The sequence below is a fragment of the Hemicordylus capensis genome, chromosome 1 (genome assembly GCF_027244095.1).
Source record: "Hemicordylus capensis ecotype Gifberg chromosome 1, rHemCap1.1.pri, whole genome shotgun sequence".
Lineage (NCBI taxonomy): Eukaryota > Metazoa > Chordata > Lepidosauria > Squamata > Cordylidae > Hemicordylus > Hemicordylus capensis.
This window is the reverse complement of record NC_069657.1, coordinates 131,993,310-132,011,807: the sequence shown is the minus strand read 5'-3', so window position 1 is coordinate 132,011,807 and position 18,498 is coordinate 131,993,310. Positions and strand designations below refer to the sequence as shown.

The 18,498-nt window shown below is 41.7% G+C and overlaps 1 protein-coding gene across 1 annotated transcript in view; it reads right to left on the bottom strand.

Annotated features, from left to right (window-relative positions):
* Nucleotides 1-18,498, bottom strand: part of MUC6 (mucin 6, oligomeric mucus/gel-forming) — a 59,268-nt gene that overhangs the window by 33,950 nt on the left and 6,820 nt on the right. The window contains exons 3-9 of the mRNA XM_053248355.1: nt 17,422-17,451; nt 12,281-12,334; nt 11,157-11,397; nt 10,012-10,138; nt 8,893-8,980; nt 8,244-8,353; nt 5,702-5,909 (exon numbers count right to left, since the gene is read on the bottom strand). Of these exons, the coding sequence (XP_053104330.1) occupies nt 5,702-5,909; nt 8,244-8,353; nt 8,893-8,980; nt 10,012-10,138; nt 11,157-11,397; nt 12,281-12,334; nt 17,422-17,451 (858 nt within the window). The remainder of the gene's footprint in view (nt 1-5,701; nt 5,910-8,243; nt 8,354-8,892; nt 8,981-10,011; nt 10,139-11,156; nt 11,398-12,280; nt 12,335-17,421; nt 17,452-18,498) is intronic.

Below are 18,498 nucleotides of genomic sequence, written 5' to 3'. Positions count from 1 at the left end.
TTGTTCTAGGCCAGATTAGGAAAAGTGTGAAACACAGAGAGACTTGGCAAGAACCAATTAAAATGTACTTTGGGTGGTTGACAGAGAAACATGACTTCAGATGCATGATTTGGTAAGCTGCAGTACACGAAGGCTGGAAGAATACTAAAGAAGCACAGCAGGGTTTGAGAGTGGAGGAGCAGGCAGAGCAAGGAAATGCTGATGTTTAAACAGGAATGAATAGAATCTATGATAAAATAGGGGATGCCAAAGAAGGCAGGAATATAAACTGGTTATGGGATGCAAAAATTAGATTTGGGGGAGCAATGAATTGAAAAACACAAAAAGAAGGAAATGCAGGAGGGTACTTCTGTGAAACAGCTTATACTAGCAGTTTGCGACTGATGGCATTAAACAAGTGAAATAGATATGCTAATAGAACAGCATTATGTAACGGGTTCTGAAGGAGCTCTTTGTGGGCATAATGGTTATTTTTAGGAATTGAGCATTTGTTTAGAGGCAAAGATCTAGCTAATTATGATTTCTACGTGGTCAGCGTGACTGCTTAGAAGACAATGAGTCTGTATATTGTCTTAATTGAATGTCAGCGTTTCAGCCAGATTTTGAGAAGGAAACCACTTTCCTTATTTTTGCTGTAGAATCCATTGCCACAGAAAGATTTCATTGCTATGATGGAAATCAAAACTTTAGCTAGGAGCATTATTTCTGTGCAATGGTGGTAGGAATAGCAGCCACATTCAGAATTCTAGTGTCTAGAACAAATGTGCAAGCTGGAGCATTGGCACCCAGCATATTAAACATGACCATACGAGGTATGAAGAAGTGTGGCTAACAACCAGACTAATACGGCAAATGCCAAAGAAGCGTTCATACACGCAATGGAGGAGTGATTTTGTTGATTTCCCTTATCCTCTGCAGGCTACTGTACTGAGGGTTGTCAGGGACATATTTTCAGGAGGTACAGTGGAATGCAGAAGGAAGGGGAGACTGACAAAAATTGCCCTTCCCCTATTGTGCACACACAATGTTTTTCAGTGTACACAGCATTTGCATATCTGCCAATATGTCCCTATTTCTCCATTCACTTGAATGGGAAAAATAGGGACATGTTGGCAGGTATGCATCTCTCTCTCTCTCAGAGAGACCATAGGTCCATCTAGCTCAATATTGTCTACACGGACTGGCAGCGGCTCCTCCAAGGTTGCAGGCAGGAATCTCTCTCAGTCCAATCTTGGAATGCCAGGGAGGGAACTTGGAACACTCTGCTCTTCCCAGAGTGGCTCCATCCCCTGAGGGGAATATCTTACAGTGCTCACACATTAAGTCTTCCATTCATATGCAACCAGGGCAGACCCTGCTTAGTTAAGCGGACAAGTCATGCTTGCTACCTCAAGACCAGCTATCCTCTCCTAATCTAGAAGTTGGAATAAGCAGCAAAGTGGCCCAATTTGCAGATGACACTAAACTATTTAGGGTAGTAAAATCCAAAAGAGATTGTGGGCCTTGAGCCTGATTCACCAGGGCTTTTTTTTATATAGGTGGACAGTGATCTTCCTGCCTGAAAAGATGTGAAACTTGCATGTGAAAGGATAGAAACTAAGAAAAAGAATTAAGAAATATCTGTCTGGTCTACAATGCAAAAAGCACTCCTACTGTTACTATTTATGTACTGCTTTTCAATGAATGTTCCCAAAGCAGTTTACAGAGAAAGAGAATAGTAAGGAGAGATGGTTCCCTGTCCTCAAAGGGCTTGCAGTCTAAAAAGAAACACAAGGTAGACACCAGCAACAGTCGATAGAGGGATACTATGTTGGTCTTGAAGTACCATTCTTATGAAAATGGTCAGCAAAGCATGGGCACAAGCATGGGATATCTCTCCTTCAGATGAGTAGCAGCAATGTGAGTGTCCATGGGCCAATCAGTCTTCAGGCAGGTAGAATCAGCATGAGGTCACAATGACTAACCTCTCTTCAGGGGCATAGCTAGGGAAGAGGGGGCCTGTGTTCACCCCTCACTGGCGGCCCCTGAGGGAGATAATGATGAAAATAGGGAGGGGTGGAACTGAGTGGTGATGCGGTGGTGTCTCTACCTTGTGTTTCACAATGGAGCCAGGGGCAGGGGGTGGGTTCTTTGAACCAATTGTAGCTACATCCTTGCCTCTCTTCTTCAGACTGGCAGAATCAGCATGAGGTCACAATGGCCAGCCTCTCTTCTTCAGACATTAAGTTTTTCTCATGGGGTTTTTAAAGCCCTTTAACTCACATCTCCTCTGGAATGGATGGGGTGCATTCACATATCAGCCAGATTTACCCTGAAGTTCCTGCGAGGTATCACAGTTCACAATTTGGGTTTTTCACAGCATGTCAGAATGTAGCCCAATTTATATCCGGGGTAAAAAAATCCACTATTTGAGTCAGTTTTTTGGGTCAACTTTGGGCTCACAGTAAAGCCTCCCAGTGAACACGCGGTAAAGCCTGCTGTGTGTAAATGTCCTAGGCATTAGAAGCATGAGGTCGCAATGACCAGCCACTTTTCTTCAGATAGGTGGCAGTTGAGGGATATTGAAACAGGCGGCAGCAGTGTATGGGCACAATATCTCTCTCTCTCTCTCTCTCTCTCTCTCTCTCTCTCTCTCTCACACACACACACACACACAATGAGCAGACAGAAGCAGCGGGGTGGGGTGGGGGATCAGAGAACTGACTGGAGAAGGCCTGTTATTCCCATAGAAAACTAAAACAAAATTAAATAAAAATCTAAATATAAAATTAAACTAAGATAAAAATTAAAAGTAAAACTGAATTAAAATGAAATTATCATCTGCAAAGCCCTAACTGCAAAGATAGTGGCAGGAGTTGGGAGTGCTTTAAACACTGTCTGCCTTTGAACAGATCAGAAATCGTACAATAATGTGAAGTGTGACTTATCAGGGGGATCTGTGGAATCTGGTAGTGCTTAAGCTTCAGTAGAAAAGATGTTTTATCTTTGATTTTTTTCTGAATCTGGGAGCCAACATCGAGGCCTAGTTTTCCCTTGAATTTCTTGGACCATTTCTATGACTAATGTGTCCGCTTAGAAGATAATAATGGTTCTTGCTGATTTAAGTTCTCATTCCATATCATTATTCTCTAAATCCTCTCATACAGCAGCAGATAGGCCATGGTTTGCCTTGCAGTAGTTCAAATTTGGATTATTTATTTATTTATTTATTTATTTATTTATTTATTTATTTATTATTGGTTATTGTTATCATAAATAAATAAATAAATAAATAAATAAATAAATAAATAAATAAACAACTTTATTTTTAGATTGTGAGCCCTTTGGGGACAGGGAGCCATCTTGTTTATTTATTTCTCTGTAAACTGCTTTGGAAACTTTTGTTGAAAAGCAGTATATAAATATTTGTTGTTGTTGCTGTTATTTGTTACCTGCCCCATAACAAATTGTTCTCTGGGCAGCTCACAGCACAATGTTAAAAAACATCCAAGAAAAATACATAAAACACAAAACAATACAAACAATACAAAATATAATACAAAACACACAGAAAGATTCCAGTCCTGGATAGACTTTGCCCTTGTGACAATGGGGAGGTTGAAACCATAGAGCATGTACTCCTCGCTTGCCCCTTCTTTCGAGGCAGTCGTTCCAAGCTTATACTTCCGCTACTCCTCAAATACCCTGGTCATCTAAGCCAAGCCGACACACCTGGTTGTTGCTGTCGGATAAAGACCGGGCCTTCACATGTAACACAGCCAAGTTCTGCGAGGCAGCATGTAGGATCTGTCGGGCTCTGACTACCATTGCTTTAACTACTGATTATTTTATCTGTCTGCTCAGTCCTCCCAGTTAGCTATCCCACATATACATCTTATTTTAGCCACTTCACTTTATACATCATGTTTTATCCTTTTACTATTATGACTATAATCTTAAGAGATTTTACTGTTCTGGCATTGCTCTTTTATCTATTTTAAGGCGTAATATTTTATAGTATTCTTCACAATTTTAGAGAAGTAATTCTAAAGTAATATGATTTTACTGTTTTATAATTTGATGATGATTCATGCTCTATTGTTCTATCTTATGCTGGTCTTGAACTGCAATAAAGATGATTGATTGAATAGAAAACAAAATCTTTTTTTTTTTAAATCAGTTTTAAAATCAGTTTTAAAAAGTGAGTGAACAGAAAGGTCTTCACCTGGTATCTAAAAGAACAAGGTGATGGCACCAGGTGAGCCTCACTTGGGAGGCTATTCCATAAATGGGGTGCCAGCACTGAAAAGGCCCTCTCTCTAGTAGCCACCCGGCTCATCTTGTTTGGCAGGGGCACTCGAAGCAGGGCCTCCAAAGAAGATCTTAAGAACCAAGTTGGGATATATGGGGCAAGACACGCTCTCAGGTAACTTGGTCCAAAGCCATTTCTGGGCTTTAAAGTTTAAAACCAGCACTTTGAATTAGGCCCGGAAATTGCCCGGGAAATTGCAGCTGATGAAAAATTGGTGTGCTATGATCAAAACTCCCAGCCCCAGTTAATAATCTTGCAGCCCCATGTTGTACCAACGGCAGTTTCCTGACCATTTTCAAAGGCAGCCCCCTGTACAACACATTGCAGTAATCTAAATGGGAGATTTAACCAGAGCATGGGTAACTGTGGCCAAGCTATCTCCATCCAGGTATGGCCATAGTTGGTGTATCAGCCAAAGCAGATAAAAGGTGCTCTAAGTCACAGAGGCTACTTGAACCTCTAGCAACAGTGTTGGATCAATGAGCACCCCTAGACTGTGAACTTGGTCCTTCAGGGGGAATGCAGATCTGGCTGAACATCATTCACAATTTTAAATAGAGAAAGGCACTATTAACTGCATATTTAAATATTTGTCTCATTGTTCTCTCACTCTCTTCATTTGAACTAGGGGTGCCCAAGTGGCAGTTATGGTCATCATGTGGTTCTAAGATGATTTTTCTGACCCATGGCAAGCTTACTACATACTTTAGTCAGGGTATGTTAAAATGTTTGTCCATAGTTTCACTCATAGGTAAAAGGGACATGTTTTCAAATGATAGGAAACAGAGATAGTCCACATGTTAATATTACACCTTTCTTTGAGATTTTGTATGTAATGTACAAGCAATATGTAAATATGCATGTTTGTATGTAAATCCATGGCCCTGAGTGTTTGTGCTCCATCACTGGGGAATCCTTATTGCAAGCTGGCAGCCAACTTTATTATACAGTTTTTCTACATGGGATGGGTCATCATCCCATCAATATGCACTTCTGGGCCCCAGACCACTGTGGAGAATAAAGAAGCCTAGAGAATTCAAAATTGGCCATTACTGATTTACATTAATAATTTGGTAGCTATCCCTTGGTACTGAGCACCAGTGGCTACTGATGTAGCCAACAAGACATGGAGTGGAAAGGGAAAAGATGGAAAGGAAAAAAGTATAGTAAAGAAGTGGGAAGTAATGAAAAAGCAGCAGAAACAACTAAGGATAGATACAGGAGGAAAAAGAAGGAGCACCAGTGAGAAGGAGCACATTCTTCCCTTGTCCTCACTGATTTCCCTTTTCCAACATGACATTCACCAGGTAAGAAAAGCTTGTTTCAGAATATTTAAGTTGAGATTTACAATTGTTTGGTCATTTGTAATTATGCTGAGCACATAAAATGGTCTGGAACTTTGCAACTTACAGCAGAAGTCACTGCTTCGCCAATCAGTCACGTCTTGATGAGACATGGAACATTGTCTGGAGTATTCTGAAAGGGTAGCGCAAGTACAGTTTCTTTGCCCTGGATCACTACAGTCTTGTAGGTCAAGTTGGCAACGGATGACAAACCCTTTCCTTGAGATATTGCAAGATGGAGACACAAGGCTTAGAAGCTGGGAGCAGATTCTGACCTAGGGGGAAAAGGTGGAAAGAGGCAGTTTCAGTGAATGTTATGTATGCTGGGATAGGATGGGATTGTACCACAAACTGAACTGAGCTTACAACTCATTAGCACCAGCCTCCATCAAAGGTTTGAAATGACAATGGTGGAGATGCTGGCACAAGTTTCCAGCTGGCTTCATGCTATTTGGGTGGAGTAAGGGGTAGTTTTGATGGGGAAGGGAAAACAGGCAAAATCATGTGTGTGGTTTCTGGGAAACAACATGCCCACGTGAGAGGAGAGCTGGTCTTGTGGTAGCAAGCATGACTCGTCCCCATAGCTAAGCAGGGTCTGCCCTGGTTGCATCTGAATGGGAGACTTGATGTGTGAGCACTGCAAGATATTCCCCTCAGGGGATGAAGCCGCTCTGGGAAGAGCAGAAGGTTTCAAGTTCCCTCCCTGGCTTCTCCAAGATAGGGCTGAGAGAGATTCCTGCCTGCAACCTTGGAGAAGCCACTGCCAGTCTGTGAAGACAATACTGAGCTAGATAGACCAATGGTCTGACTCAGTATATGGCAGTTTCCTATGTTCCACATCTTTTATGGCTTATTTATTTATTTATTTATTTATTTATTCAATGTCTATACCACCCTTCCAAAAATGGCTCAGGGCAGTTTACACAGAGAAATAATAAATAAATAAGATGGGTCCCTGTCCCCAAAGGGCTCACAGTCTAAAAAAGAAACATGAGTTAGACCCCAGCAGCAGTCACTGGAGGTACTGTGCTGGGTGTGGATAGGGCTAGTTACTCTCCCCCTGCTAAATAAAAGAGAATCACCACATTAAAAGGTGCCTCTTTGCCAAGTTAGCAGGGGCATTAAAATTAAAATAAAGTAATAAAGGACACATGATTCTGTCTAATTACCCTTCCTCTCCTATCTAATCCTTCTTCAGCACAGCTGGCATAAACATGGGGTGATTCAAGACCTTATGCTGGCCTGAGGTGAAGGACACAATGACACCCGCCCATCTGCAGGTGAGTGCACAGAATTCTCAGGGTCCTGTTGCTGAGGCAGCAGCAGCAGCAGCAGCACACAAGCACTCTCAGACTACGTTACAAGTCATGCAGTGGCAGCAAAGGCATTCATGTGGGGGGGGGGGCGGGGGTGAAGGAAGACAGGAAAGAAGAGGCATACCCCAGGAAGATGAGGCAGAATAAATGAACAGAATACCCCAGTGGGGTGAGGACACGGAGTGGCGCTCACGATAGCAGGGTGGGGGAGGGGTGCTTGCCACCCATGGTGCCCCTCATTGCACCTCTGCCTGAGGTAACCGTCTCCTTATGCCTCATGGAAGGACTGCCTCTGCATAAAACCAGCTAGAAAGGTATGCCTTTGCTGTCATACCCTGTCCCTTTTTAATTTAATTTAATTTAATTTAATTTAATTTAATTTAATTTATACCCATCCATGTCCCTTTATTTAAAATGATTGCTGTGACACGAGCAGCTCTTTCACCCCAACCCTGTGAGCAGCTTTTAGCAGTATGGTGAATTGTGTGGTGGCCTATCATCCCAATGTTCACCACTGCTAAATGGGCAAAGAGGCACCTTTTAATGTGGTGATTCTCTTTATTTAGCAGGGGGAAAGTAACTGGCCCTATCCACCCCCAGCACAGTACCTCCAGTGACTGTTGCTGGTGTCTGTCTTATGTTTCTTTTTAGGCTGTGAGCCCTTTGGGGACAGGGAGCCTCATTCATTCATTCATTCATTCATTCTGTCAGGCCAGCTCAACTTAGGCCCCCCAGCTGTTTTTGGACTACAGCTCCCATAATCCCCAGCCACAGTAGCCAATAGCCAGGAATTATGGGAATTGTAGGCCAACATCTAAAGGAGGGCTGAAGTTGAGCAGGCCTGCCTATGTAAACTGCTTTGGAAATGTTGGTTGAAAAGTGGTATATAAATATTTTTTGTTGTTGTCCAGGGCAAGATTGTCCCATTGACCAATGTAGTTGGAAACCAGATATATAAGAAAATAAATTCCCTTCCATTATGCTCTAGTCACCATCTAATATTACCATTGTGCCATCCTAAAGCTGGAACAGGGCAGAAAGTGGGGAACTGGCTGGAAGAGGAAGCAGCTCCCTAAGTGGGAAAGCCAAAGTCCTCCACTTTTGAGGCTCCCCTTTATGAAAAAACCATAAGATTGCAAAAGATGTTGACACCCAATAATTTCCTCCCAAGCTTTTCCAGTTTTGGTGAGTTTATCTGCTTTTATTTCTTCAAATTAGGCTAGGGAGATTATGCCAATCACTCTGTGCAAAGGTATTGCATAGATATATTCAGAAACATTATCTAATACATACATATTTCTTGCGAGGAACACTAGGAATTGCTGTCTGCTCATATGGACAGATCTCTGTAGGATCATCGATTTTTTGTAAGGCAGCATATTTATATGGATCCAGAAGTTTACCTATTAAGTGAAGTAAAAATTAAATTGTGCTTGTTAGTACATCTAAAGAAACCTATAAATTGCAAGTATCTAGAATCTAACTAGTGGTTTTGCAGGGCCTGATTCATTTTTTATATGAGACCACTGTGCATATAAAGACAAATTAGTCATGACAAATTAGTCATGAAGACAAATGGGTGACTTGCAGGAGTCATCCATGTCTATACAAAAATAATAAGAGAAGCAGTCTTGAGGAAATGTAAAATAGTGTAAAATTATGGCATTTGTTTATCATGTTACCATAGAAAGATGATGGAAATAAGTTCATGAGACTTTGGTAGTTGCTGCCATGTGCGCACAAACATGTAGCACAGGGATTGTTAAAATGATAGGACAACAGTCATTTTATCACATTTTGTGGTTGATTTTAGAAACCAAAACAGAAGCTTGAGGGGGTCTCTTATTGGCTTAACATATCATAAGTTTCTCCCCAGATGTCATGAAACTCTAACCTTGACAGAAGTCTCTGGGGCACTGACTTCTGTAGAGTTAAAACTTACCTTCACTTAGAAACTCATTTAATTCTTGCCCATCAAAGTTCCCACACAATCCACATGTTCTTGTCATGTATTTTTCCTCAATCAGAACCTTAAAAAGGAAACAATTTTAATTAGAAAATGACTGGTGAAATTCACTATTTCCACCACCCCCAGAAGCCTCTTCATGTCTTTTTTTGCACAGCATGATAACATTATTAAATTATGCTATCTTTGCAAGCTGAATGCACACTTGGATCAATATTGTCCAAAAGTAGCACAGCAACATGCTCAGCAAAATGTTTGTGAATAACTTCATGGGCACCAGCCCAGGTCAGATTGACCCATGTTGCATTATTAATGGTGAGACTATCCTCAATTAGAGGAGGAATTCGAAAAGGAGGCTTGTGGCTCCTGAAAGACTTACAGATTTATGCCACAATAAATCTGTTAGTCTTCCAGGTGCCACAAGACTCCTTTTGTTCCTATTGCAACAGCATAACAGGGCTACCCCTTTGGAATTCGTCATTGTGAGAAATGTAAATGTTTTCTTCCAATCAACTTTTCCGGGGGGTGAAAACAGATGACCACTTACTGTGTGGTCACTATTTGAACATGTTGCATGTGGAGACTTTAAACAGGTATGGAATTTGTCACCAATAGGTTGTAGCCACACAATACAGGTGGCCTTTATGATCTACAGGGGGTCTGTTCTCACCTACAACCACAGGTAATGAGGTCTTCAGGCAATGGGAATTGGGGATGGGTCAAATTGGACAGCATTTAAGTTGGGAACAATTCCTCTGAGCAGAGTAGTCCCAGTCATTTTCCCCTGAGCCAGACAGCTTCTAGGGGATGGCTGAAAGTTCTCGATATGCCAAACACATACCTGAGGGTGTTAACCATTAAACTGGCCTGTGCATCCTTAGACCTGCACTGTACCTGCCATGGTGTGTATGTGTGCATGAGCAGTGTTGATCAACTCATCCAATCACAACACTGACCAATAAAATTGTTATTCTTTTACTGTGCCAACTCCTCACACAACAGTCTTTCAGTAAAACTACATGAAAAATAATCCTTTTAAAGAGGGTATGGCATTTCAAAAACATGGGCAGCAGGTAAAGCCAAGACTATACTCACCCCTAGGTAGTCATCATTGTTCCAGAAAACGACAAGCTCAATCTCCATCAACTTGGCCACTAGGCGGATCATGCGTCCAAACGGTGTAATCTGGATTCCATTTCTTGTATAAGGCAGTCTGATTATACTATTGCAATAGTGGGAGGGAAAAACACATAATCTCAGATAGGCCAAAGAATTCACAAGCTTCAATCTTGAGTCCAGAGCTGTACTTCTGCCCTCTGGGACTTGCCTCATCAGTTAGAGAGGACTTTGCTGCAACACTGCTTCAAATTTACCTCTCTCATTCTCTGAAGCATGACCTTCTGGGATCATTATGTAGGACCAAATGTAAGGATTTCTTAAAACATGTCTACATTTCTGTTTGATACACACATCCAGCATTCTCCTGTAACATGTAGAATCTTGTTGTAAGGCAGATGGGCTCATATGGGCGCAGAGGGTATTCACTGCTGTACAACAGACCACTCCTTACAGTAGTCTTGAATTGCACCCAGTCTTGAATAGGTAGACAGAGTAGCTGTTTGAGAATTGTCTGTCCAATATGGTTTTGCTTTTCGACCCATGTTGAGGTGGGTTGCTGCATTTTGCACCAGTTGCAGCCAGGGTAGTCTAACACATTTTGCCGCCTGAGGTGGACAATAGGACGCCCCCCCCACATCCCTGCAGGCAGTGAGTGCTCAGCATAAAGCCATGGTGCTGAGACTATGGTGGCAGCATGCAAGAACTCTCAAACCATGCCACCAAGCCAGGCAGTGATGGCAGGGGCATTTCTAGCTCATGTCAGGGGAGGAAAGAACAGATGTGTATCAGTGGGTTGAGGAGGGGAAAATGATGAAAGAGCAGCAGCAGCAGACACTGGTATGGTGCTCATGATGGTGGAGGCCTGGTACTTGCCACCCCTTGTGCCCCTTTCAGCAATTGTTTCTGAGGTGACAGCCTCACCCTGCCCTAGGAAGAGTTGCCCTAGTTGCAGCTTCTGAATGCACCTTAAGGGTTGTTTCATGTAGAGCATATTATGTAGTGGATCCTTAAGGCTATAAATGGACCAACAGTGGTTGCCAGATCCCCCTGCTTTACAGAAAATATGTTTTACTGCAACTGAGATATAATTGACAGAAAGCACTTTCCCATCAGATGCTTACCCAACATCTGTGATTGATATAACACCATTTTCAACAATGATAACACTGGGTCCCAAAACGATGATGATCCTTACAATCTTTTTGTTCAGACCACGACGGAACTGGATGTTGAAGTCCGGGGAGACATCATTACACACAGTGGCAAAGATGTAATTGCAAGTCCCAGAGAATTCATACAAGTAGTTGTCGAAGGTTGAGAAATGCCCAGTGCCCCAGGTGGAACACGAGCCTTTGCCCACAGCTTAAAGAAAGCAACCAAAAACATAGTGAGGTTCTGTTGGGTTTTGACAGTTCTATTGGTCATTGTAAATGCAATTGTGTATATACTTCAGCTTGCATCTGCTGATTATTTCCTCATCTTAACCCTGTGTAGTGTTGATAGAGTTATACTTTAAAGCTATGATACATAAGCATACACATGCACTATTTGTGTGCCAGTCAGATTTTTCTAAGAGTTTCTTTTCATAGCACATAGCCCTATGAGGACTTTCAATGTACTTTTAAAATTCCCTCAAGTTTACAAAGTGGTTTGTAAACTTGATGCAATGAATTTCCATTGCTGAAAGGGAAGGGTTGTGGGCACGCCTGCTATTTTACACAGATGTTTAGGGAAAAAATCACAGAATGTGGTACTGGGTGCAAGAATGCAGCTTCCCAAGCAGCTCAGCCATTTTTTAAAAGGCAAGTTTCGAGACCTCATAGCTGTGCAAAAATACCTAAGAATATTATTTTATTTTATTTTAAAAATTAATATTCCACCTTCGTTTTGCAGAATTCAAAGCAGTATACAAAAACAGCTTATAAAAACAATATAAAACATAATAGGACAATAGGAACAACAAAAATAATCCTGTAAGCTATGAGAATGCCAGTTAAATGGGCCTTCATAGCTGACGAAAAATGTGGGCAATATCTGTTGAAATCTCAGAGGCTAGTGAAGCAGCTGAACAAAATATCCAGGTCACAAAATTCAGCCTTTCTTGGTGAAGAATTTAGATTTTCTGAGTGACGGATGTTAATGTTTTTAAGGCTGAAGTATGCAAAGCCCTACATGTATCTTCTTTCTGAAGTGCTGGGAATCTGATTGCTATCACCATCTCTTAATAAAACCAAGGCAGAAATACCTGTATGATGAAGACTGGCATCATGGAGACTTCTCAGCTCTTCAGAAAATGGTTCTAGGAAACAGAAAAGTGTTTACACTTTAGGTCTGCATATGCACAATTGACATGTTTCCATGTTTCCACAAGCAATTGCATTTTAATGATGATCTCATTCCATCCTGTATCCGGTTCTCTGGAAAACCCCAGAAATATATCATTGCTTGAGGAAGGGGGCTTCTAAATCTGTATTTTAAGAGGACTCAGTGGTATGATACTATCAATGCCCCTCTGGATACTAATTTTAAGTGCATTCAAACAGTAATGTTAGTAGTGATGGACTTATTTACATGATAAAATACTTGTGGATACATCTTCAAACCAAACCTTGCATTGTCCTAATGATATGGGGAGTAATGGCTGACATATTGTGCAATGCCCCATATGCCTCACAACTAAGCTTTTGTGCAGTTCTAATGGCCCTCTATTGTGCAACTGTGTTTGCTCTTGTGCAAGAGTGCTCTTGTACAACATTGCAAATGCTGTGCTGCAAGGCAAACACAACTTTGTGTGGTACGTCACCCACTATCTTTCTATGGACCAAATTCTCTAAAGAGGCATATGCTAAGAAATAGACATGAAAAGCATGCACTGACTTATTTTAATTATATTCTGTAATACAATACTTTAATTAAAATTCTTTTTGTTAGTAACAATTTATTAAACATGCATTTCCATAAAATAGCATCCAAAATAATACAGTGCAGAGGAAAGCAACAACAATAATGCAGTGAATGGCATATGTCCAGACTGCAATAAATTGTGAGCTTTCCCACAAGATGGCAGAGTGATCTGAGACCCACCGGCTTTTGCTTTCTTTCCTTCAACATAGGAACATAGGAAACTGCCATATACTGAGTCAGACCATTGGTCTATCTAGCTCAGTATTGTCTTCACAGACCGGCAGTGGCTTCTCCAAGGTTGCAGGCAGGAATCTCTCTCAGCCCTATCTTGGAGAAGCCAGGGAGGGAACTTGAAACCTTCTGCTCTTCCCAGAGCGGCTTCATCCCCTGAGGGGAATATCTTGCAGTGCTCACACATCAAGTCTCCCATTCATATGTAACCAGGGCAGACCCTGCTTAGCTATGGGGACAAGTCATGCTTGCTACCACAAGACCAGCTCTCCTCTCCTTCCTTCCACTTTCTTATTCTCTGGCTGTACACAAAGCAGGGAGCTAATGTGATTCACGACCAGCTCTTGCATTCAGTGATTAACCTGCAGTCGCCACAAAAGTAGCACAATTAACCAAACTATGGTGCAAGAGCTGCCCAGGTGGCGCTGTCAGAACTGCACCAGCTTTCTGCTTAATGTGTGGTCATAGAATAAGAAAGCGGAAAGAAGGAGAGTAAAAGCCTGCTGCAGGACTGTGTGCCAGCCAAAATGCTCTGGCAACTTGCAGGAAAGCATGATATTTATTGCAGTCTGGAATACCCTTATCCTTACCCTCACCCTTTCGTCTTATCATAACTGTATTTCCTCAGATCTTTACATCCAATTCAAATCCACATTTAACCAGAAACACGTAAACATCCTCATTATCAATGCTCTCCACCACAACAAAACAAAATAATAGCAACATTTTTTAAAAAGAGGGTAGAGCTCTAATTAATGTCAGAGAGCATTAGTTTGCACATGAGAGGACCACCACAATGCATATAACCAGGGCTCATGAAATCCTCTAGTCTGTGACGAGTGAAAAATTATGCCTGATGAATGAAAAAAATCCTGATGATGTAGTGTACCAATATCGCTTGATGAGTAAAATTTTTGTCTGGCTGGTGGACAGAGCCAACATTTCTTGATCCCTGCATATAACCCTAAGAAATTACTCTACATTCTCTGAAATACATCATCACTGCCTTTCTTAAACTAAGTGATTCTATATTCAGTTCTTACTTGGGATTTATGCAAGATCATTTATAATCAAAAATACATGAAAATGAAATTAACAAAATTTATTCCTCCACCCACCCTGTGGATATGTGCACTGAAGAGGCAGAGGACACAATTTTTTTAAAATTAACTTAAAGAATCAAAGGAAAACATCTGTGAATGGCAGGGGTCAGAGAGGAGCTTCTTTTGCTAGTACAGGGTTTCTTAACCTTGGGCCCCAAGATGTTGTTGGACTACAACTCCCATCATCCTCAGCCACAATGGCCATGTCTGGGGGTGATGAGAGTTGAAGTCCAACAACATCTGGGGGCCCAAGGTTAAGAAATCCTGTGCTAGTACTCACCAATTTTATTGTTTACATAAATGAACACTTCCACAGTTAAGTGAAAGAGTAGATGCTCAGTGTCTAATGTTCAGGAATAAAAAAGTTTAAAAGGTTAGGAATTCTGCCACTTTTCAGTATAAATGCTATGGCTATTATCTAGTGAGGTACCTATGATGTTCACATAACCATAATACACATATCACTAATAACTGTAATAGAAACACTGGCTAGATGGAAACAACAACAAAATATTGTAGTTTGAGGTTAAGGAAAATGTAGTTACATTTGCAAACAAAACTCTGACTTGAGGAAAGACAAAAGGCCCATTCACACAATTTGTTCAACAAGTGTACAGTGTACTCAGGTACAGATCTGTACACAGGTTCAGTCATTCATATGTTATGATGAACGCATGTACAGAAGTATACCTCCTATCTGTACCATGCATTTGAAAGACCTATATCCAGGTTCATTTTTAAAATGAACGCAGGTACAGTCATTCAAACACATGTATGAGTGTACAGACATCTGTATACTTTTACAGCATAATGTCTGAATTTGGCTAAATTAAGCCCTATTCAGACATGATGTTGTACCTGTGTTCAGATGTCTGTACACATGTGCATGTTTTTGTGTGAATGATTGCATCTGCTTTCATTTTACTTTGTGAAGCTAGGTACAGAAGTCCTGAAACAGGGATGTGCAAGGACCGTTTTTGTGCAGTTCGGTCCAAATTCAAAATCAGTTCAGACCAGACTTCAGTCCGTAAACTGGTTTGGTCAAACTGACTGAGTGGTCTGGTCTGTTCAGTCAAACTGGGTCAAACCAGTTTGCCAGTTCAAGCAGCTATTGTAAAGTAGGAGAAAGGTATTGTAAAGTTACGAATAGGATAAAGCTTAGGGTGGCCATGGTGAAGGCAGGAAGGTGGCGCCAGTGGGGTGGGCAGTGAGAGGCACCTTTAGAAGTCGGGGAGAAAGTGCTGCTCGTGCTTACCAGCGTGTACTGCAGTGGTGCTCCACTCAGCAGCACACGGTGGTGTGGTGGCGGCATTGCAGTGGCATGGAGTTCCGGCTCCTGGCTGGACCCTCAATCACCTTCCCTCTGAGCATGCATGGAGGTAATTTGCGTGACCATGCACAATGGTGTGGTCACACAAATGGCTTCTGCGCATGTGTGGAGGGCAGTTGAGTGAGGATCCAGCCAGGAGCCGGGACTCTGTGCTGCTGCCGTGCCATTGTGTGCACTTGACACATAGCTGGGGGGAGCACCGCTGCAGTACATGTTGGTTAGCCCTAGCAGCACTTCCTCACTTACTTCTAAAGGTGCCTCTCATTGCCTCCCCCCCCGCCAAATGCTACCTGCCTGCCCTCACCATGGCCACCCTAAGCTTTATTCTATTCCTAACTTTATATGCCTTTATCTAACTTCACAATCGCTGCTCGAATTGGAGAAGTGGTTCAAGCCGAACTAGGCCCAATCCGGTTCGATCTCGGACTGGCCTGCATCTCCTGGAAGCCAGTCTGGTTTGCAGTTAAACTGGTGAATAGGCCCGGTTCGTGATGGACCAGTTTGCTATTGAACGGTTTGTGCACACCCTTACCTTGATATGCAGGATACCGATAGGAAGTTTACTATTGGAGCTGTGTTAAGCATAATGTGTGAATAACTTTACCTGCATAAAAATCTGTACCTGTGTACACTGGACACAGATTGTATGAGTACTGAACATAAAGAGGCTGTTCTCATGAGCAGCCAAGACTGGGCTAGGGCAGCCAAGAGAAGAACTGCTTGTGAGAACCGGTGGGAGCCAAGCAGCTCCCATTGGTGCCCCAGCAGCAAGCCTGCCTAGGGAGTCCACCTCTTAAATGAGGTTAAGGGAGCGAGCGCTCCCTTAATCCTGTTTACCTACCTGATCATGTCCCAGTGCCAGCACCAGCTGCTTTCAGCCCACCCCTTGGGGTACCCCCACAATGCATTGTGCACTCGCGCAGTGCATTGTGGGATCTCCAGGGGCCAGAACAACAAGTTCCGGCATCGGATCTCTCTGCCCTGCTCCAGAGTGTGTTCCCTCCCACCAGTCCTTCAATTGTCTGTGGGGAAGAAAATCTCTTTGGAACCTCCCCCTGCCTGCCCACCCACTCTCAGCGATCCTGAGTGAGAATCGCCCCAGTGTGTGAATAGGGCTATAATTTCTCTACAAATGAATAATTGTGCTGCTTTGAAGAAGGATATTTACATTGCAGCAACCAAGTAATGCCTGAATCTCTTACAACTTTTAAAAAGGCAGTCAAGACACATTTGTTCACCCAGGCTTTCAATTAGATATTGTTTTGATTGTGTCTTTAATAGTTTTAATAGTTTAAATTTTAATTGTTGTAATGTTTTAATATTTTTATCTGTTTTTATTCTTTTGTTAGCAACTGCCCAGAGACGTGCATTTTGGGCGGTATAGAAATGTGTTAAATAAATAAATAAAATAAATACTACAACAACAACAATAATAATAAAAAATAAAACTTTTATATCAGAAATGCTTGTCTCAAAAGCTCTAGGTTTTTATCTCACAATAATCAACCCATCATCAACTTATGTTAGTTCCTTACAATTTTGAAACAAATTTGATTTTTTTAGTTCTGCAAATGGTCAATTCAATGTTAGCTCAAAATTCAGAATTCTGAGACAGGCAAGGCCATTGGATCACATGCTCATTTCAGTCCTAGTCAGATCTGCTGATTTTCCCTCATGTGGCTGATGACAAAACAGGGTCTGGATATTTTGCAATAGCAAAGAGGAGGAACAGAAAGGAACATATTTTTCTCATCACTACAGCTTTTGGGTTAAAAATGAGTCTTTGTAGGTTCCACATATAAAAGAAGAAATACTTACCAAGCTCAAGTAATTCAGCACTCCTTCTGCCTAAAAGAAAACAATCATATATTGTAAAGCTTTTTGTAACCATATCTGGCATATATATGCTTATCATATTAAAATGCCTAATATTTTGTTGCTGAATCATATAATTGAGATGAAAATTCAACTGCTGGAATGCAGCTAAAAAACAATGCCTAGCAATAATTTTAAAAGAATAGGGGAAAGAAGTAAAGTACTCTTAGATATTACATTTTCAAAGGTAGAATATACTTTACTTTATTTATTTACGGTCAGTGACCAGAAGAGAAATGTACAGTCATTAATAACTCAAAATCACTTAAGGTAGAATATATATATTGCTTTATCCATTAGATCAGAGGTTCTTAACATTTTTTTAATCTGGTGGCATATTTAACACCCCTCGCCAAAATACAGCATGTTGGTCCCCACAACAGGCCCCTCTTCCCCTTTTTTGTGATGACAAAGCCAACACATGACATTTATTTTATTTTATTTTATTTTATTTAGGAGCCGGCTACCTCCCTTAAGGAGGTGCTTCTCCTTAAGACATATTCTTCCTGGTGCATTATGGGGTGAGAGCTCCAAAAGTAAAGAACTTAAATGCTCAGTTTTTGCAGCCAGTTTGTTCCCCTATGCACTTGGACAGGGTTTCTTAATCTTGGGCCCCCAGTTGTTGTTGGACTACAACTCCCATTATCCCCAGACATGGCCTTTGTGGCTGAGGATGATGGGAGTTGTAGTCCAACAACATCTGGGGGGCCAAGGTTACGAAACCTTGCACTAGGATGAATGTGTCCTTCCTAGTGCATTAGGTGACAGCTCAAAAACTGAGGCATTTACTGTAAGCTCCCTGCTTTTGTAGCCTGCTCACTCCATAATGCACTGGAAAGAGCATGTCTCTCTGAATACACAAGGGAGCTAAATGGCTCTATAAGCAGGTTGTTTAAACACTTCACTTCTGGAGCTGACTCAGCAAGTCAATGCAGCACACTGGCCAGTGTCCTGCGACACACCAGTTGCAAAATACTGCCATTTGGGGGCTTCACACCAGCAGCAAAGCATATTTGTATG